This window comes from Indicator indicator, chromosome 15, assembly GCF_027791375.1.
Source record: "Indicator indicator isolate 239-I01 chromosome 15, UM_Iind_1.1, whole genome shotgun sequence".
Classification (NCBI taxonomy): Eukaryota; Metazoa; Chordata; class Aves; order Piciformes; family Indicatoridae; genus Indicator; species Indicator indicator.
The window spans coordinates 11,546,547-11,568,671 of NC_072024.1; the positions used below are offsets into that span (position 1 = coordinate 11,546,547).

At 44.0% G+C, this 22,125-nt stretch overlaps 2 protein-coding genes across 2 annotated transcripts in view; one reads left to right on the forward strand and one right to left on the reverse strand.

Annotated features, from left to right (window-relative positions):
- Positions 1–5,884, forward strand: part of GRIP2 (glutamate receptor interacting protein 2) — a 282,140-nt gene extending 276,256 nt beyond the window's left edge. Inside the window, exons 22-24 of the mRNA XM_054387208.1 lie at positions 1,146–1,382; positions 3,044–3,190; positions 5,687–5,884. Of these exons, the coding sequence (XP_054243183.1) occupies positions 1,146–1,382; positions 3,044–3,190; positions 5,687–5,884 (582 nt within the window). The remainder of the gene's footprint in view (positions 1–1,145; positions 1,383–3,043; positions 3,191–5,686) is intronic.
- An 11,910-nt stretch (positions 5,885–17,794) lies between these two features.
- The window catches only part of SLC6A6 (solute carrier family 6 member 6), a 52,065-nt gene continuing 47,734 nt past the window's right edge, over positions 17,795–22,125 (reverse strand). Inside the window, exons 15-17 of the mRNA XM_054387511.1 lie at positions 21,474–21,574; positions 20,636–20,806; positions 17,795–18,069 (exon numbers count right to left, since the gene is read on the reverse strand). Of these exons, the coding sequence (XP_054243486.1) occupies positions 17,929–18,069; positions 20,636–20,806; positions 21,474–21,574 (413 nt within the window). The 3' untranslated portion in view covers positions 17,795–17,928. The remainder of the gene's footprint in view (positions 18,070–20,635; positions 20,807–21,473; positions 21,575–22,125) is intronic.

Below are 22,125 nucleotides of genomic sequence, written 5' to 3' on the forward strand. Positions count from 1 at the left end.
CAAAATTGAGCTGATTAAGTAATTTTTGTGTGAAGCCCTGAACAGTGCAAAGGTACAAGGTTTTCTGTATTTTATCCATCCCGATTTTGAACAATGTGAACAGTGCTGGCATTTTCATACTGCCACCAGAATTTGCTTTATTTGTCATTGTTCCAGCCTGGAGCAAAGAGCTGGAGGGTCTCTATTAGAGATTTAGTTAAATGATATTCCCCCTGTGCCCAGAGCAATTGCTCTTTGACTTGCCACAGTTAGCATTGCAGAATTTTGCTCTCTACTCCTTACCTTTCCTTTTCTTTCTTCTACCTTTTGACATTTAACCTTTTGACAATTAATGCAGACCCTTGGAGCCTGAACTTAAAAATGACAGTTTTTATTATGCTATTTAAATGGACTCTGTGACCTGGAGCCAGTCGAGGTTCCATTGACTGGATGCTTGACTCCTTCGTTAGCTTTGATCAATGTAATCTCATTAGTGAAAAGTGTTGCCAAATGGAGTAGAATCTACTTAGGGGCATCTTTTAATGGAGGCTATCAAGGATGACCAGGCTTAAATACTACTTATTTTCATATTTTTAACTCACTTTTGCTCGTGACAGCTCCCATTTCCTGACAGATAAAAGTCCTAATTTCTCTGCTGAACTGCCCTCACTGGAGTCCAAGGAATGGACTTCCCTGGGCCACTGCCAACACTGTGCAGTGGTGATGGTGAGCTGCATCTTGCAGGGGTAGGCTGAAGACCCAGGCAGACACTGGTTCCTTTGGGAGCCCCCTGAGGTTAGGATATTCATCCCTCTTGACTACCAAGGAGATTCCTGCATGAGATGAGGCCTGCTGGGCACTGTTTGTGTAGAAGGGGTCATCAAAAAAGTGAGGAGATGCTTCACAAATGCTTGCTTCTGAGATAAAGCTCTGTGTTGGGGTGGGAGTCGAGAGCACACAACAGGTCAGAGACAGACCTGGCAGCAGGCTCTTGAGATCTGGAAGTGGCTTTTATAGCTATCTGGAAGAGCTTCTTTGATACTTATTTTCTGATTAATGAGAACAGTGGTGCCCTGTTGTTGTTGTTTGTGCCACCTTTGCTGCCACATGGCCCATCTCTTCCTGCTGCTGGCTCAGCAGAGTGACTTTGTGCCCTTGCCTTATAGGCATCCATCATGACAGGGAGTGTGCACAACCTGGGCCTTGAGGGTAGCAAGCTGCTCCTGGACTCGGTCAACCCATCGGGACTCAGCCCGTTGAGAAAAGCAAATTCCAGCTGCGATGATGGACAAACTGAGAGCAGCAGCTCCCCTGCCAAGAAGAATGAGAGGAACCTGGACATGAAGAAGATTGAGAAGGAGATGCAGGAAATCATGTCCCCTACCCCGCTCGAGTTTCACAAGGTCTGTGTTGCCAAGGCTTGGTCTAGCTGTGGCACTGTGGTATCTCTATGGTTAAACTTGTAGAAGATTTGCAACCTTGTAGAAAAATCTCCTTTATTCAGAGGGACCCCTGGAAAATGTTCCTTGTTAAAGCTGGCCCTCACCAAAGTCTGCAGATTAAGATGAAGGAGCACCCTCAGAAGAGCTGTCCTTTGCTGTTTCCCTTTATGAGATTTCCCAGTCCTTGTGTTCTGGAGTTCATTAATTGGTGCTACAGGTAAAAGCAATAGAGCTCAAATTATGTCACTGTGTAGACCCATCAACCCTTTTTTTGGTAGCACAGATATTCAGTAGGCCACTTTTCATACACAAAAATAAATTCAAATAAGAATAACATAACTTCCCTCCCCTTCCAATCCATCCCCAGTGTCTGCGAAGGGGTGCAATAGTAGGACATCAGTGATGAGATACCTGTTTGAATTTAGTCCCCAGCTGAACACAGCCAGTTTAAACATGGTGCAAAGCAGTGATAATTAGAAAAGGTAACTACCTGTAGAAGGTGTTGATGCAGAATTCAAACAGGGAAGGAAGCTGGAGAGGTTTCAAGGAAAATTGATTGCCTTTTTCTTTCCTGGTGGGACTTCAGGATGAAATGCACAGTTATGGTAGCTGGAAAAAACAACTTCTCCATGTTTGATCTGCTCTTGTCCTCCAGGGCATAGCAAATGTGTGCTTAAATAAAACTCCTTCGTACCTGAAGGAGGAAAGCTGTGTAATTAGGCATGTTACAGGGTAACTTTTCATTCCACTGGAGCATCTGGTGTTGCCTGTATTGGGAGATGAAGTTGAGCCCAGGTGGGCTGCCCTTTTGCGTCATCCTAGGCACCGTCCTTCCTGAGGACCACACATCCATGATGCTCCCTCAGCCAAGAGCACCAGTGCACTTAAGAGCCTCGTGGTAGAGATACACTCCTAGTTCATGAGGGCAAAGGGAGATTTTGCTGGTGTTCTGGAATCAGTTATCCCTGACTCTTCAGTGTTACCTTGTGGCAAGACACATTTCCAACAGTGCACTCCTTTAGGCTAGGCCACAGCAAGATATGCTCTCAAGACAAGGGCAATGGCATTACCCTTTTCTTATCCTCAGTATGTCAGCACTTCTTGGTGTGAATTTTTGGAGAAGAACTTGTGAATAAGATGGAGAAGTTTGGATCTTCCTGCTGAGTGATGCATTAAAAAATGAGCTGTCTTTACAGTTAGCACACTACATTGAAAACTCCCTGTGAACATGTTGATTTCTCATGTGCTGGTCTGGCACACAAAGAGGATGCACAGGGAAGGTGATGTTCCCCTGACAACGCTTCTTGGTTACTCTTTGGGTGAAGCACAGCACTTCTCTGTTACTATACTACATTTCCTTCCACAACCAAGGGGCAGAGGTGGTTGGTTACAAGCCAGTCACCAAAGCACTGCTCCACATGATCTACCTAAGATGATGGTGTCTGGTAAATAAAGGCTCAATCTGTATGAGCTGTCCAGGCTAAGAAAAATCTACCCGGGACACCCAGAGGAGAACTGCTGTAGGTCCACACACACCACCTTATTCCTACCCTGCCAACCCTATCCATCTCCTCCTTGCTCTGCTGCATTAAAACATGTGCTTTCTGTTTCTGCCTCTCCAGATGACGCTTCACAAAGACCCAGAGAGTGAAGACTTTGGATTCAGCGTGTCGGATGGCCTGTTAGAAAAAGGTGTCTATGTAAATATGGTCCGTCCGGATGGGCCAGCAGATCAGTGTGGCCTCAAGCCATATGACAGAGTGCTTCAGGTAATAAATGCAAAATGCAGTTCTGGAGGCTGGGACGGAGTGAATGAGTGGCTGAGAGGAAGAGAGAAGTGAGACCCATCCATGGCAGCACTAACTTTAATGAAAGGTAATAGTTAGCCAACTAGGTGAGCTTGTAGCCACCAAGCACTCGATGAGACTTGTGATTTATAATGAGAAATCACTAGGCAGTACCCCCAGGTGGTACCCCTAGGTTACACTTATTCAAGGACACAGCATGTCCCAGCATGGGCCTTTTTGAGCTTGGGCAGCTCAAAACAACCAAAAAGCTGTGTGCTTCCACTCCTTACCCTCAGTTCTTTTCCTATCATGTAAGAGGGTGATTTTTTTTTTTTTTGGATGAACTAGACTGTGCTGACCACTACGTGTTCCTGCAAAACCCCATGGGGAGTTAAATGGTGTTCATGAAGTTCTCTGCATGCCTGTGACAACTAAAATTTTCTAGGAAGTACATCCTTCAATCAAAGTGGTTTTTATCAATATTTTTCTTTGAAAGAAACTTGATCTGGAATAGCTGATGCAGAAACAAACTGAGAACTCTGGTCAAAAGCACAGTCTGTATGAATGTGACCTGGGCATATCGAACTGCCAGAGGGACAGTAAGAGCATGGTGAGTTTTGGAGATTGGAGATGAGCTTTATATGGATGAAAACCAACTATTTTAGCTTTGAGGCAACTCAAACAGCAACTGTGAGGAAGTGCAACCCCAATGGAAAAATTGCCACCATTTGGAAACGCAGATGTTGTGACCATATTTGGAAACACCCAGAAAGATGTTTAGTTTTACTAATTTGGAGGTGGGGGTTGCTAGCAGTAGGGTAGGAGCCAATGTTTTATGTACAGCAGGTAACTGGAGAACTGGCAGCACTGAGGGGAACCTTGTTTAAGCTTGTTATGGGCTCTAGCCAGTTGGCTGCTATACAATTATTCCTTCTCCATTTCAAATAAAAGATGGTGCAAGAATGAACAAGAAGCTAATTAGGCTCTGGGCTGCCTTTCTGTTGGATGTGTCACTTTTTGCAAATGCCAAGTGCTCTGGGAGGTGTGCCCAAAATCCTAACCAGAGCTGCATGGAGACTTTCAAATCACCCCTTCCATACGCTGTGCTGTGGGGCTTACACCTACAAAAAGACAAGGAGATTGCCATCACCTTGACATGTGGAGCTGTGAATGAGGGATTGCAGACCTGGGACAGTTGATTTGCCTGAAGAAGCACAGAAATGCATTGCTGAGGATGCTTCACAGTGCTGCTGATTATGGACATGGTGGTGTGCCTGAGGGCCAGCGAAACGCCTCGTCCCTGCTGGAACAGACCCTCTGCCTCTCGGCTGGATGGATGAGCTGGAGCATGCCATTGCACTCATGGCACTTCTGCACTGGAACTGCTTGCCTGGTGGAGAGCCAAGGCAGAGCAAGCTGATGGCACCTCTCTCCTTGTCCACTTGTGGTCTAGGAATTGCCCTTAGTTACTACACTTTAAGGAGCAGTACTGGGGTCAACTCTGTGGACAGCAGCTAGGACAGGGGGGGCACTGCTACCATCACAGAGCCCAGCTCCATGGGCATACATTAATGCTGGGAAAAGGTTTTAGATGAAAGTGTTGCATGGACTCATCCGACCCTTGCCCAGAGAAGGAAGCAACGCCTGGCCCCAGGGGTTATGTTCACTCCAAAAGGTGGGTGGGAAATTCCTTTCTCCCTTCCCTGCTTCCCCTCCCCATGCTGTTTGCCAGCCCACTCCATCCCAGAGCTGTCGTGGCACCAAGCCCAGGTGCTCTGGTAGCTGTAGGCAGCAGAGCTGGAGTGGTTCTTGCAGATGACCCCAGCCTATAAATGTGCTTGAAGGTCTGCAAAAGACAGCAGTAAAAGTGCTTTCACCGTTGAATTCTGCTGAGAGAATTTGCAGCTGCCTTCTGAGCCCATGTGAAATGCATCCAGAATTCTCTGAAATGAAGGATGTAAATGGGGAGAGGAGATGCTGAAATTGTTCATTATAGTCTCAACTTACTGCTGGCTGAGTTGGAAAATAGTTGGCAGAAACCTCAGGGCCTGAGTCTTACTTGCTTTCTAGGCACTGAATACCCCACATCACAAATTTAAGGCCAGTAAAAGCCACCATGGCATAAAAATAATGGAGAATGGCAACCTTTCTTCTACAGGCTTGAACTGGAGAACTGGTTTTGAGCCATGCAGAGTTTAATATTTGTAATACTGCCCCAGACACTGGGAGTCAGGGCTTATGCCTGACCCAGACTTTTATTTCCCCTTCCTTTACCGGTTACTGCGTCATTTCTCAGCTAAGCAAGGATGTGCACAGTCTGAAGGGGTGTCTCCGCTCTGCTCTGAACCCAGAATCAGGGTCCCCCAAGAGCTGTCTGTTTCAGAGGTGTAGGCGTAGCACCAATCTTGCATTTTCTGACTAACAAACATGGTCTTTCTGTGTTCCTCCCTATGGCCTGTCCTAAATCCATCCTGGCAGGTAAACCGCATCCGAACGAGAGACTTTGACTGCTGTCTGGCTGTTCCCCTGATTTCGGAGGCTGGAGATAAGCTGGACCTGGTGATTAGCCGAAACCCCTTAGCAGTGGCTGCCAACGCTCCCCAGGAGGGGAACAAAGAGCTGCCAGCACACGTGGCCCACGGCGCTGAGGTCAAGGCGAGTGTCCAGACGCTCTGAACAGTGGGAGCAAAGCAGATGATGCTGGGGCCTCTGCTGAGCCATTGTGGTATTTGGGGTGGTTTTCCTGGGTTTTTTTTTGCACTGGTGTTTGTAAATGCTGTGTGTGCCATGACCTGCAAGTGGGGAGGTGGTCTTCAGTGAGCCTGTAGACCACCAAATATTGCTGGGAAGGTCAGAGCTGAATGTGCATTTCGGGTCTTGGGCAGCGTTGGTGATGGGGTGAGCTGCTGACAGGAGGAAGGAGCATCCACAGCCATCCCTCATGACAGGGCATCCTCCTTTGCCCTGTCTGCTGGGGTGCACAGAGTCCTGCCACCAACATCGTCCTCACCCTGAGGGCCTTGGCCATCCTATAAACACACATGGTGCTATTATGTTTCTTGTTTGCTCAGTTAACTGCATACAGCAAGACTGAAGCGCCTTTGCTTTTCCATTGTGCCCAGCTCCATCCTCTTAAACACTCCTGCCAAATCTGTTTTCACAGCCCTTTGCACTCCTGGTGCAGGGCTGTGGAGAGCCCTGTTTAAAATACATCTAGAAACGTGCTTGAGAGTGGCTAGATTTTTGTTCAAAATTTGGTATTTTCAGCTATTTTCTGCCAACCCTGTCTGCACTCGCCACCGAGAGGTGGCTTGCCCTGTGGTGGGAGGAGGTCCCTCATCTTGCCATTGATTCCAGTAAGCAGCATGGTTACCTGTGCTGGAGTGGTTATTACAGAGCAGAAGGCCATACCCAAGGCTAAGGGCTTTCAATACCTGCCCAAATCCCCTGCCACCTTGTTTGTCTGTGCTTTATGGAGATCTCTTGCTTGCAAACCTGGCCTGTGCCTACAAGTAAATAGCAGAATAGTGATGTTTCCAGAGCTGTCCATGGTGTTTTGAATAAAACCTTTTTGTCTCCTATCAGGCAGTGGCATGAGAAGCCCTTGGTTAGATGGAGGTTGTGTCCCTGGTGTCCCGTGTGGGCTGGGCAGTCTATGTGTCCACATGTGTTCGGCTGCTTGTCCAGGTCCACCTGCACTTGCCTGTTGCTGGTGTCTCCATGGCTTTGCAAACATGACACCCTGTGGTTGTTTCCCTCCCTCCTGAGAGCCCCCAGCCCTGCAGGGAAGAGGGGCTGTGATGTTTGCACCCATTTCCTTGTCTGCCTGACATGTTTCAGATACTAGCACTTTATGATGATGTTCACCTCCCAGTGGTGGCGTGAGCCTGGCATCGCTTTTCCCAGGAAGGCTTGGGCACGGCAGAAACAAGGAGCTTGCTCAGTCAGACACTGCAGCCCCAACGCCCACCACCCCCATTCCTCACTCACCACCCCCATTCCTCACTCACCACCCCCATTCCTCACTCACCACCCCCATTCCTCGCTCACCTTTTTGTTTCCTCCATCACCACCCACCACAGGGCGTGGGATGGGGGTGCAGCACTTGTTTGTCACTTTGCTGAGCCAGGACTCATCCCCCTACCATCCATCCCTGAGCCACTTTGTGACTGCCCCTCCACCATAGCTCAGTGTATCAGGGTGTTTCTCCCAGACATGTGCCCGGCCCCTTCCAGCTGTTTGTTGTTGTAGCCATTTTCTCTTCTAGTATGCAATACCCCATACCATTGCTGCCACAACTAGATAATGTGCCATAACTGATACTGTGGAGCATTGACAGTGCAGCCGAAAGTGTTTTTATATGCAATATTCTGAGCAGTGGAAGCTCACTGGGGCTTCTCATAGGTTTTTAATGAAGACTTTTATTAAAGGCTTTAAAAAAAAAAAAAAGAGAAAAAAAAAAAGAAAGAAAAATTTGGTCCTTGTATCCCTTCCTATGCATTTTGAATGATATGAAGATGAAATGCATTAATTAAATGTGTATTTTTATCCATATATTAGAGTGTATTCCTTGTAAAGTATTTTTATATGCTAATTTTCTTATGTATCTATGAAAGCACAATATTTAAAAGTACAGCATTTCAAAGAATATTTTAGTCCTGTTTTGGACCTATTTGTAAATCTCTGTATTTAAATGGGATTGCAATGACTTTTTTAAATTAAATAAAGGCAAAGGAAAGCCATTGTGCATTGTATCTCTTTCTGCTGGAGGGTAATAGAAAAGCAACACTCTGCCTTTAGCACTGTTTTAACTTGCCAGAGGACCCCTAGTTAAGAGACACCTCAAATGGGGAGGAGGAGGAGGGCACACACATGGGGTATTGCTGGGAGGGCCACTGCTTGTAGTGTGGGGCTGAGGTTGTCATTTGCCACTGTCTGGCAGTGGGAACTGGGATCAGTCACTTCCCTCCCTGTGAACACAGATGCACTTTTGCTGTAGCTCTTAGCAATAAGAGCTGGAGATAGCCATGCACATGGTTACAGAATCACTTGGCAACACTGGAAATCTTGTTGGATTAAACCTGGGTAGTAACTTCATGACAAAACATTGATGCAGCAAAGCAGGTGGTGGCTGTGATGTGGCCATGGCAGCATTTACGAAGCTGCAGTTAAGTCCTGGAGGAATGTATAAGAAAACTGCTGAAAGACGATCATGTGCTCACAGGCAGTGCCCCATCTGATGCCCAGCACCCTGCAGGTCTACTGGGGTGCCTTTAGGAGCCACGCTGTGGTAGCTTAATCATCCCACCTCTGAGACCAGATGCCCGAAGAGAAGACCACCATGAACCCAGAACATAGTTCCTCTCGTTCCTATGTTTTCTTCCCTTTGCTCTTTTAGAGGGGTTTGGGGCAACTCAATGCTCGCAGCATGGGCAGTGCAGGCTGGTATGCTCCCCAGATAAAGCCATAGGGAATCAGTGCTCACCAGCAAGGAAAGGGTGAGCTGTGGTTTGCAGCCCTTCATGGCCAAGTGAGTAATACAGGAATTTTTGGAGGCTGAGCATGGTACGGAAATGCTCCTGGTTAGACCTGGGGAATCATTGCCACAGAAACAAGCCTTATCTGCCATCTCCAGCTGCCCTCCTGGGGCGCCCACTTCACAACAAGACCCTTTGCATGTTTGGCACCACGAACTTGCCAAAGCCACACGGAGCCAATTAAGGTGCTGGGGTGATGATGACAGGTTTACTGAGCACCCGTGCAACGTGACCAGGGAAAAGGTTAGCACGGTGCTGCTCTCCTGGTATGTACTGCTGGTTGCCTCACTGGGCAAGATATCCTCCCACTAATGTCACCTTGAGTCCCATGGACCTCAGCAGAGAAAGCCAGCTACAGCCATATGCAGGTGATGGCTGCCCTGTGTCCAGGTAGATGAAAGCCTTTGGCAGCAGCTTGTGGCACTTACTGACTTTTTCAAATAACTTGTTTATTTTATTTTAACTGATGTGTTGCAGTTGCTGGCGACAGCAGGCTGCTCAGCCTGGACATTGGCAGCTTTGCTGATGGAAGGAGAAATACCCGGGAAAAAAAAAAAAAAAGTCCTCAAACTGCACATAGCAAAATAACCAATCAAGGGTAAAAAAAAAAAACAAACAACCCAACAAAACAACCCAAATAAAGACAGCTGTGGGGCTCATCTGAGGGATGGGGCACTGGAGCCTTGGCAGTGATCAGAGCTTGATGCACAAATGCTTTGCCTTAACACACAGCAGCCACCTGAATGTGTTTGCTTTTTTTTTTTTTCCTTTTCTCTTCCTTTAACCTTCATCTTTTTGTCTGCACAGGCTTTCATGAGCCTGAAATGAGCAGTCCCATACACTAGAAAAATAAATGTTTGGTTTGTTGGGTATTTTTTAGTTCCTATTGGGCTTTTCTATTGTGTTTGAACCCTCATAGTAGTGGTGCCATGGTGGTAGAGAGGGCAGTGAGTAATGCCCCAGGATGGGCTGAGTTGGGGCAGCTCAGCCCAGTGGCAACTCATAAAGCTGCGATCATCTCCCTGTGCCATTGTGAAGGAGCCAAGGAAAGGGTGCCTGCAAGGACAGTCTTGTCAGGATACTAGTGCTCTATTTTCAAAGAACAAAAGCAAAGGAGGGGAAAAATATGGGAGGTGGGGAGGGTGGGGAAGAAAAAAAAAAGAAGCAACAAAGACTTTCTCATGGCTATTTAAGACTCAAGGTGTGCCCAACTGCACTTGATGAAGAGTTCATCTGAGAAAAAGCACCAGCAAAGTAAAACCATAGACTAGGCAAGACTGGAATGACAGGAGTTGGAAACAGCACTTGACTCTTCTTCACGTTCAGCCAAAGTCGTTGCGGAGGTACGAGAGCCCAGCTAATCAAACCACTCTTGATATCCCAGGGCTGGTTTAGCTTTTGCTGGGCAGTGCTCACACACAGTCAAAGCCTTTCGTGTCGCTTATGCCACCGCACCAGTGAGGGTGCTGGAGGTGCAGAAGAACCTGGGAAGGGGCACAGCTGAGACAGATGACCCTCAAATGACCAAAGCTATACCCCACACTGTGTGCTCAGTGATAAAACTGGGAAGAGTGGAGGTGGGTGGGGTGGTCATTGTTAAGGGACTGGCTGGGCAGCAGCTGGTTAGTGGCAAGACGGTTTCTTTTGCATCACTTGTTTTGTTTTGTTTTTTTTTTTGTTTGTTCTGTGGTTTATGTTTTTTTTTCTTTTCCTCTCTTTCCTCCTTTTTTTAATTATTAAACTGTCTGCATCCCAACCCACAGAATTTTACACTTCTACACTTTTCCCAGTCCTCTCCCCATCCCACTGAGTGTGAGGGTGATTGAGTGACTGTGTGTGGGGCTGCACTCCCGAGTGACACCATGGCAGCCATGAAAGCAGTGTGCTGGGCCAAGCACCTCAGTAAGCTGGGCACATATATTTTTACAGATAAAGTACAATATTTTATAAGGACCAAAAAAAAAAAAAAAAAAAACAACAACCCCACAAATCAACAATTCCACAGCTTCTTTACAGGAAGAACCAAGCTACTCAAAGACCAAAAAAAACCACCCAAGAACATAACTGCTTTATAAAGGAAAGTTTTATTTTTCAGTTATAAGGTGATTACAAACTCATCTAAAAAAAGCAAAGATGGCTTAAAAATATCCATATACATTTTATTTATCTAAAAAGCAAAACAGAAACTGCAAAATACAAACATTTACCATATACACAAAGGCTAGAGGGGAGGTTTTAGGATTAAATTACACTCCAGGAATTTTTTTTTTTTCAAATACAAATATTCAGGTTTGGAACACACACACGCACACAAAATGTTTTAAAATGTTTTAAAAATATTTTTAAGTTTGTGTTGTTTTGGTTGTTTTTGTTTTTTTAAAAAAAAGTTCAGATGACATTTTCAAGGAGGCCATTGCTACCTCCTTGCTGTATGTGCTACTCATCACATTACTGTAGTCACAGTTGCTAGGAATTTAAATAGTAATAATAATAAAAAAAATAACCCACCACTGTTTTTTAGCCAAACACATCAAGCAAGATGGACCACCTCTTACAATGTGAAGTCCCTGGCAACGTTATCAGGTAACAATCACAACATTACACTGGAGAAAAACAACATCCTACTGAATAATGAGCACTTCAGAACAGTACTGGGATGCTGCAATGTCGAGAGACCGTTGCTGGCTTCCAGGACAGGAGCAGATGACAAAATAATTCAACTTGCCCCCTCAGGATTTTATTTTAGTTTTTTTTTTTTTCCCCAACCTCTCAACATTATTTTGCCACTGTTCTCTCTTTTTTTTCCTTTTTTTTTTCTCCTATAATTTATTTTCTTCATATATTGAAAAAGAAAAATCTTTTAAACATCTCAACTGTAGAAGCAGATATATTTAGAAACAATAAGTATCATGCTAACTTGCACAGGACCAAAGCCTTCCCCCCACATATGCATGCACACAAGAAGCACACATGCACAGCTCCTTAGCATAATCAAGCTTCACTTTTAAAAAAAAAAACCACCCTCTATTTTTTTCCCCATTGTTTAACCTAATTTCTCAAGTCAGGCCACAGGTTTCCTGTGCTACAAATGGTAAAGTGAGCAGTGCTGTGCTGCTGTGCACCACAGAGTCAAACCATAACAAGGAAGCCTCCAAAAACTCGCCCCTTTTTAAATTGTCTTTGATTTATTCGTAGAGCTTGGGGCTGTGTAAAGCTTCTGGTGATTATATTTGGACACTTTATTCAATTTTTCAAATTAGTACACAGCAGAGATAAAACAAGCCCATGTCTGCTCTGCTATTCACTAGCCCAGCATTACCAGCAGGGTCAGGCTCTTCTCCAGTTGCAAACCCACCTCCAAGGGGGAGTGATTTGTTTTCTTAGTGTTTTCAACCAGTAACATTTTTAAGCTTGCCTCTCTTTTTTTTTCCTGGTCAGCTGGTGTCTGGAGCTTTTTCTGCTCTTGTTTTAGGACACAGGTGAATTGAAATCACCAGTTCACACTGATGCTTGGAAAACACAGACACAAAATGTTGACTTTTTCTGTTGATGTTTTAATCAAAACAAATTATATTTTTTTATTAATTTCTTTCCCCCAGCAGAGAAGCACTGGCCATGTACAGCTTGCTTTTGTTCTGGCAGTAGACAGCCATGATCCAGTGGAGAGTGTGGGGCTGGAAGAGGCAGTTTTCCAGTTGGGGCTGGTGCTGATTATGCTCAAGTCTTTCTTGAGCAAGCTCTCCCATAAGCTCAAACTGACCCTTGATACCAAAGAGAAATTTTATGTGACCGAACTATGGAGCTTAGGAAGTCTCCTATGCATCAGCTCATGGGGTTCTTAGGTGTAAAGTGTCACTGAATCAAGTGAATCCTTTCTTTCTTATCTTTAAGAAAGACAGTTCCTGAACTTTGCTCATGCAAATACACAACTACACAACTACATCCCAATTCTAACCACAAGGCTTTGTATGCTGATTTTGGAGAAAACAAGTTCAAGGCAGCTGCCTGAAGTCACAACACACCCAACCTCCCATAAGCAGGTGCAAGGTGGCACTTAGAAAGAGCCAGGAGAATTTTCAAGTCCAATCTTAAGGCTTCCTTGGTGGGGCCACAGTCATTGCTTTTCTTCTTCCACTACCCTCAGTTTAGGAAAGGCCACTCTGACACCCTGGCAGGTTGGCTCTTTGCAAATGATGCCTAAAATCCTCATCCTAAACGTCTCTGCAAAAGTTACACACACGATTTGCACCCTAGGAATAGAAACCACATTCCCACTTGTGTGCATGCATAGGAGGGTGGAAGATTTCGTCTACTTAAATGGAGGTTTATGGTTTTGTTTTCTGCTGTCGTTTCTTTTTGTTTTGTTGTTTTTTTTTTCCCACCACTGAAAGTGAGCAACTTCCATTGAACCTCCTGAAAATGATGTCAGTCATCTTTCTTCCAAGTGTACTTGAGCTGCTTAACTAACTTGTCCACTCCATTCAGTACACAGCTTATTTAACATTTTATATACATTGTGCCTCCGTGAGTGATCCTGCAGTGACCACAAGATGTGGAAGCTAATAATCAGTTATTCAGAAACGTTCAAATCCTTCTCCCATGGATGGACTTCTGCCATTGATGCAACAAGTGGGAGCTTTGAATCCAAGCGTGACAAGCACGACCTCACTGAAACTGTCAATCTTCTTAGCAAATAAAAACCAGACTAGGAGGAGACTTGTAAAAGGCCTACTGAATGGAAATGTCCATGTGTCTTCAGATCTGCTTGACTCATCTAATGCTGAGCAGAGAAGAGGAACCAGGAGCATCTGCAGTTGAGAAAGGAGGATGCCCAGGGGACTGAAAAGAGCTGCAGAAGATGCTATCCTGACGGTGACATTAAAGGCTCTGCTGGTGATTGTTGGGCTTTTTTTGTTACAGCAACTGTAAGGCTGAACCTTTATTATCTTATTTTTCCTCTTCTCCTCCTTTCCCCAAGAACAGCAGCAAAAAATCAGTTTTTCTGAGATGTTTCAGCAGATCAGTCCTAACTCTCATCCACTCCAGGAGCTGCACTGCTGCTGCAGGGTGACCATCAGCATTGGTCTAGATGGCAAATAGAGCTGCAAGGCTTTTGTATTTTGGTTTACAACACAAGAACAAATCCATTGTGTACCTACTGCATCTCATGCTTTAAAGAGGACTTTTTAAAGTGTGTGGATCTGTTTGGACCAGATGAAAAGGAAAACTATGGATGAGAAGGAAAATGAGAACAATAACAACAATAAACCCCAGTTCTGTTTATGAAATCATCCTGTTTAAATACCAAAATACAGACTCCTGGTAAAGTCCCTTACAACAGATGCTCATTCAGTGAGCTCATAACTAGTTACAGGTGAACTGAAAAACTCTGGAAAGCTGAGAAAAATAAGAAACAGATAGGAGAATCTTGTGGGGTAAACCCTCCCCCTTTACATATCTCCACTGTCTGTTTCAAATGAACATTGCTGAAACTCTGCTGTCGTCAAGTGCAGAAGAACCCCTGAATACAAAGGTATGTGGAACATGGAAAAGTGTGGGGTTTTGTCTTGTTTTATTCTAGTTTTCAGCTCAGGGATCTCTCATACCAAAACTGCACTAATTTTATCCCAGGATCCAAACCAGTTTATCTGTGACTAGTTATGATGCATTCATATTGATTTAAATAAAACAGGTAAAAAAGGTCAGAGGTGTTTAAACAATTAAATTAGAAGGAAAGAACAATCAGTTGTATTTGCAGTCACAAACAGATAGAAAACACAGGCTTTTTTTTTAAAATGATTTTTTTAATAAATTTGGCAGAGAATCACGTTGGAACGCAGATTTATCACCAAGAAAAGGTCAGAGATCTGATAAAAGTGTTAGCAAAAAAAACCCCAAACTGTAAAAACGTGAGTGTGCTCATTGGAACTCAATCCCCAGAAAAAAAACAAGAAGTATTAATTAATTGTTTTTTTTTTCCCCTGAGGGGAGGGAACTGGGGAGAGGGGAACTGTTTTCCAGAAACAGTAATTTCTTGGCTCTTCATGAGTCCCAGCCCTCCCCTGCAGTCATGCTAAAGAGCACAGCAGGGCCAGAGCAGGTGACATGGAGACCGCTTCAAGGATGTTGTTGCATATGTGCAAGACATTTTCACTTGGTACATGGAAGAGACTGATTTGAATGGCACAGTTCATATCGAAATGGGGCTGGGTTCTGGTTCTCTAGTAGTTGTTCTATGAAAGGTGTAGTATTAGCCCTCTGGTTCTTCACACAAAGACACTCTCCACAGTGCAGGAGATGCCTAAACACCCATCAGACTCGCTGGAGACATCTTTGATGTAGCCAAACCATTTTTTCTTTTGCCCTAACTAAAGCTTGTCTCAACTCTACAGCACACACATACACTAAATGATGTCCAAACTATTTCTCAAACACAGTTCTACGACAATGTGTATACAAAAAAATAAATCAAGCATCAATGTTTCATCTGCACTCACAGAAACCATTAATTTAGACGGCCCCTAACCTGCTACTCCATCTTCATCAAGGCAAACATGCCTATTTACTGCAGATGTTAATTGTAACACAAAAATGAGGGTCCAAGCTGAAGCCCATTAAGAGAGTTATCTTTGATTACTTTTCCATGCCTTTGATAGTTAAAGACTCATAAAAAAAAAAGGTAAAAAAATAAAAATCAGCTTTATGAATGTTTCTTTGTTTTGGGCACATCTGATGACACCCACTAGCTCACAGATCCTTTGTGACCTTCAGATGGCTATTGACATTGGCCCAGCATGTGTCATAAGATGTTTGCCATCTCCAGCTGTGGAAAAGTTTCATTTATAACTCTCATAATACAGCAACCAGAAAAAGAAAACAAAAGCAATTCTGTGACGTCTGGTTTTGTTGGTGCAGCTCAGCTATCTGATGGAAAAAAAATGTGTCCAAATTCAAACTAGAAAGATTTGGGAAGTTGTTGACAGAGCCACTTTCTTCTCTCTCTTTTTTTTTTTTTTAATTTTATTTTAAATTATTTTGGTCCATCTCTTAGTTTTAAACCACCCCTTTTGCTGTTACAGGAAAACCAGCAAGCTAATCAACAAGTGTTTGTGCTGCTGTAGTCAGTTAGCCCTTGGGACAAGAAAAAAATGAAATAAAACTACTCTGTAGGAATGTTAAGAACTGGATATGTTTCTGTTTAAATTACAAACTCTGCCCTGACAGACTGAGCTGACAGCAGAATAAACAGATAGAAACTCTGCTTTTATCAAGCATTTCCTCTAAATACCTTTGGATAGCATAACTGTGGTATCACATGAAGAAAAAAAATACAACTCTTCCTCTAATACAATGCCCACAAGAAAAGGCTGAATTTTGCCAGAGAATCTGTTCCCAGCACAACCTGATCAAGTTTTTGTTTTGGTTTGTTTTTCAAAAGGCTTTTGCCTACGGTTTGGACAATTTTCAGGGAGCAATTCCCCATAGAAACATCCATCTGGCCCACATGAAATGGAACTCCCAAATCTACTCCTTGCAGTGGCTTCACCAGTTTTGAGTGATTTCACTCCCCACTCTAAACTGAAACAGTACAGAATCCCTTCTGACCAGACACATGATATTTCAGTGTTACATGATCCCTTTGCTTTAACTTAAAATCCTGAAAGCCCTGTTTCTTCAGCAGGTAAGACTCATATGCCTTATAAATAAATGTCTGCATCCCTCCACCCTCCCCTAAGAAAAAACCCCAAACAATTATGCTTCAACCCAATGATGGTCAAGAAGACTGTGGGCCCTAGATCCACTGCTACTAGATAGGAACATGGGACAAAGGACTTACTCCTTTTGTCTGTTGCCCTAACAGCAATGAACACCCTCCAAATAAATAAATAAAGCAAATCCTGGTTACTGAACTTGGCAAAACGTTTTTGAGACACATGGTTGAAAAGCACCTGTTTGCTGACTAATATTATTATCTGAATTACTATTATTATTAACAGTGTGTCTGTTACTGGTTACACCAGGTGTAGGTGAGCAGGTTTGTTCCTCCCATTGAGGATGACCTGGTTTGTGTTGACATTTGGATGGTCAGAGTCCAGAAGGGATTCTTTCATTTTTCTGCCTGACACCAAAGTTCAATAATTAGCATGCAAATGAATGAGCAAGTGAACATCTGCAGCACCCAAAGGCAGGTGCTGCTTTCCCCTCTCAGCTCCTCCGTGCTTGCCCCTGCTACCCCGGGGACAGGTTGCCCCTCCCAGTTTGAAGAAATCAGGTTTACACCAGTGCCACCACCACAGTAAAATATCCTTTGCTGGAAAACTCAGGAGCAGATACTCAACCTTTCTGCTCACTTAAGAAAACAAACAAACAAACAAACAAACAACCCCCCAAACTTAAAAACCCACTAAAAAATAAAATTAAATAAATTAAGAGAGTGAACCATGTCAAATTCTGCAAACGCCTTCCTAAAGTCCTCCTCTCTGTGTGACAAGGTCCCAGTGCTCTGTTTGGAAGGGATGGCTGCAAGGCTTTTCACACCCAACTTCTTTGCCTCCCTTGCAAACTCTCTGCTCCAGCTACCTGCCTGTATCTGTGTTCAGGGACTGTGCTAAAGACAGCTGCACCCTTTCTCTGGTGTGACCCTGAAACCTGTCATTTACCACAATTGAACCAGAGGGTAGAAATACTACACCTTTGAAAATTCTCTTGAAACAGCATCTTTTTTTTTTTTTTTTTCCAATCATGTATCTCAACAGAGCTCCTTTTGTGTGTTCTGTAGGTTACCCTGCTCCCAACCATACCAGCACCTAAAATTGCTTTCTGAGACTTGAATGTATTGCTGGCAAGACAATCAATTCAAGTGGTAAGATGTATAATATTTAGAGATAAAGATATATATATTTAAAAAAACCCAGTAATAGTAAATTCCTGTAATATGTCTAGTCTGATATGAAAGCTCTCCCTCTACAGAGAGACATCTGCTGTGATTACCTTACAAAATATTAAAAAAAAAAACAAAACAAAACAACAAAAAAGAAAACAACCACACACAAAAAATAACTTTCTCTGTGAGAAATAAAAATAACTCCTAGTGCAAATATAAAGCTCTGTAAACCTGGTCCTATGAGAATCTATGGTTAGTAAACGGCAGTTAAAGCAGGTTTATCCTCTCACAGAGAGAGCTCACATCATGGTTTCCACAATGATATGAGTTGGCTTGATCAATCCACCATTTGAAGTTCCATTGGGGCAGAAGGGGGTGCCACTCTCTGTTTCTTTGGACCACCGATTCACTTCCTTGGGGGCAGCCACTGCTTTGATCCTCTGAAAGAAGGAAAGAAAAAAGCAAAGGTTAGAAGACGCAAGGGGCTGCGGTAGAAAATCTTCCGCAGCTCTGGCACAGAAAGTGATAGAATGTAAATAAATCACCGTTGGATGTAAAAGGCAAAATAATGGTAAGGTCTAAATAATCCTATTGGTCTGCTATCTAACAAAAAGTTAGTTGTTGTAACAGTGTGAGAGCTGAAACCCCCATGCCACACCGACAATAACCAGGCTAGCTCAGTCTGGAAGCAAATGAGAGCTGTATTCACAAGCAAATCTACAATCTATGATGCAATGCAATGAATATGTACAAATATACACAATTCACAACATTTACAAATATGTACAATCAACAGAAAAGCACAACCAAGCCCCCTTTACTTCCCCCCCAGGGGCCTTCCCTAGGGGCCTCCCCCCCAGCCAGAAGGAATCCCCTCCCAGACCCCCCTGGCAGAAGGCAGAGAGTCAAGAAGCAGAGAGGCTGTTAGACTTAGCTTGTCAAGGTCAGTGTGTTATCTTCAGCCAGGAAAGAAGAAGAAGCAGGCAGACAGAAACCAAGCGAGCAAGCTGAGTCCCAGACTGCCCAACTCCCCAGCCTTGTTTTGAGCAGTAGTTCTTAAAACATTTCTCTCTCTCCAATAGAGGTGTTTAGAATAGTCATTATATTGCTTTCTTACACCCAATAGTGATTTATTTATACTTTCACTTTCTCTGCTCGAACTTTGTGAAGAAAAATTAAAAAGACAGTCTTAAAACCATCACAGTTGTATAAACTAACTCTTTCTCTTTTCAGTTTCTCTGCTCTAGCAGATACTAGCTGGTGCTTCTGCTTAGCTATTGCTGACCTTGGCTGCATTTCTTTATTGTGGCTAACAAGCTACTCTGCTCATCTCTTTCTTTGGGCTGGGGGAAGGGAAAGGAGCAGGGAGGGGGAAGCTCTTGGTAGCCCCCTGGTTTTGTCCAGGGGGGTCCTTGTGCTGTTTATAAACATATGTAAATATTGTATATTTTGTAGATATTAATTGCATTCCATATTTCTAGATTTTTAGTGTGCTTGTAAATACAGCTTAGTTTTCTTCCACTGGGCTACTCTGGCAATTTTATTTTGGGGGGTAATTTCAACCCACCACTATGGCCCCTTGTGTTCCCCTGTGCAGGATAGAGGATATGGCAAGCTGAGGATGGAGTTGGTGGCTATCAGGGATGTGTGTATGCTGTGTGGCTCTGCAAGGACATGGACTTGTGGAGCATCACATTAAATTTTTGCTCAGCTGCAGACCCTGGCTTGATGCATGCATGCCAGACATGAGAGGGCATTCAGAGTTATCCAGCATCCTGCATGTTGGGCCTTCAGTGCTGCAGCTGCTGCTCAAATTATGTGTTCTCCTTCCTCATTTAGAAACAACTCTGCCTTTTAGCCCAGTCGTTCATTGCCAAGTGGCAACTTCTCTCCTACATCTCAGTACACAAAGGAAAAACTAAATGGCTTCTGACCAGTGTTTACTCACTCTCTTTCCTCTCCTAACATGGTCTTTGTAGGGTGTTTTGGCTACTTTTAGACTTGTCTCTCAATAGATGGTGACAATGTAGGCAGGAAAATAAACACTCATAAAAAAGCTCTGACCACAGCTGAAAAAGACCATTAACACTTGGAGGAAAACAAATGCAAGCATTTGTTCTCTGGGAAATGTTCTTTTTTATTCTAGTCTGCCTTTTTTTCTTAACCCGAAGTGTCCCACTTTCTCCTCCAAGAAATCCCTGGGCTGCATTTAAGAACGTCTCATTAGGCAAAAACAAAACCAATCTGAAACCTTAGAAGAGCATTGCTAAGTTTCATGCTTGCTCAGCCTCTAAAGACTTTCCACTGAAAGAAAAAGTGATGAGGACAACTTGCCCTGAACTGCGAAGGGCGAGAGATTGCCTGCAAATCCAAACTCAAGAGAATCTGCACTGTCAAGTCTGAGTCAGACCCAAAGTTTTCCAAGGATCAGGGCAATCTGGATCCAGTGTTCCAATTTGATTCATTTGGAATAAAAAATAAAAAATAAAAATAAAAAAAAAAAGTGAAGCCCACTGGCAGGAGGGTTTGACTTTGATTTAGCTACCGTGAGCAAAAGTTACGTCTGAGAGACACAGAACCCATCAGTGGATCCAAATTTCCCCAAAATTCCCTGGCTTTGATTTGTGAGCTGGTGCTTCCTTGTCTGCATAGGCTGCAATAGGGAGAGGTGGCACTCAGAGGCACCCCTGTCCTCGGGTGCTTGTCTGCACAAAGAGGCAACAATTCGCCAAGCTGGAAAATCCACAAGTGGCACACAAGTAAAATCACCTGGTGTTTGTCTGAGGACAAACCTCTTACTGAGGCTTCATATTTGCTTTGTTTCTACTGTTTGCCCAAAGAACAGGTGATCTGCAACAGTCTTATTTGCATTCACCGTGGGAGAGGCACCCAACATTGCCCTGCCTGGACAAGGTGGCAGTTTTCCAAGGATTGTGCTTATCTTCTATAAAACACATTAAATTAAAGCTCCCTTTCTTCTGTAGGCACACAACTGGTTGCTCTTACCTCAATAAGCGACCCATCTGACTGTATGATGCGGATGACCATCACCATAGGGATGCAGATCATGGAGGAAAGGGCAAGAACCCAGCCCAGACCAATTGCCCAGTCTGGGTACGTGTAGACCTTGTTGTAGGTCAGTGGTTTGTACTTGGCCAAAGAAAAGATAAAGCACCCCTGTGGATGAGAAAGGAAAGCAAAGTAAGGCTCAAAAAATGCTGAAAGCAGTAGAGCTCTGGTGCTGCCACTGGCCCTAAGGAAGACAGGCAGTGCAAGGCAGAGCTGATGTATTTCAAACCAATGAGGAAGTCATTCTTGCTTTTAAATTATCAAAACAGCATCGGCTTCTGCTTATAGATGAACTGCTGCTTGACAATAGGGTGTTAAGCAACGGTGCTGAACAGCTGCAGTACACTGCCTGTTCTTTTTCAGGGCTCAGATATTTGCTGTACATTGCAAGAAGCTTCTTCACAGCAAACTAAATACTTCAACCTGAGTGCCTGCCTCAGACTGTTCAAGATTTTTTGTTAAAATGGGCTAGTAGCCCTACCACTTAAAGTAGGGCCTGCTCTCTGGAAAGTGAATTTTCTGCGTCATTAATGCAGTATTCTGCTAAACCTAAGAAAAATCCATTCAAAAGTAGCCAATTGCAATTTGCACAGGCACAGCAGAGAGCTGTCACCTTAACAGCTAACATCTGAGAAGATGTCTTTGAGGGGTGTGTTCAAACCTACAGCCCTTCTTTGCAACTTGGCCTCTGAATGCAACAGTCTTTATTGAAGAGAAGTAGTAAGATGCAGCTCAGAGACGCCATGAAGACTTAACAGCACGAGTCAGTACTCACCACGCAAAGAACTGGTGTGATCACAATCCAGCTCCATTTCATCCAGGGACCAGGTCTGTATCCAATCATATCCTCAATGGCATCATAAATATTATCAGCGCCTGCAATGGGTAGTCACAGAAATCAGAATGGTTTCGTTTGGCAAAGACCTTTAAGATCATCAAGCCCAAGCACTAACCCAGCACAAACAAGTCCACCATTAAATCATGTCCCTCAGCACCACACCTACACATCTTCTAAATACCTCCAGGGATGGCAACTCCACCACTTCCCTGGGCAGCTTGTTCCAGGGCTTAACAACCCTTCTGATGAAGATTTTGTTCCTAATATCCAGCCTCAATCTCCCCTGGTGCAACTTGAGTCCATTTCCTCTTGTCCTACTGCCTGTTAGTTGGGTGAAGAGCCAGGTAGTTGTCAAGAGGGATAAGGACTCCCCTGAGCCTCCTTTTCTCCATGCTTAACAACCCAAGTTCCCTCAGCCACTCCTCACCATAGGATCACCATGGGAAGGACGTGACAGTAAATGGTACACTGTTCCTACAGAAGACTGACTGATGCAAAATGAAGGCTTTGTTTGTTTTGCTTTTCTAAGGAGACAGAGTACGTAAACAACCAAGGAAAGGGACAGTCCTCAGCAGCAAACATCTTCTGA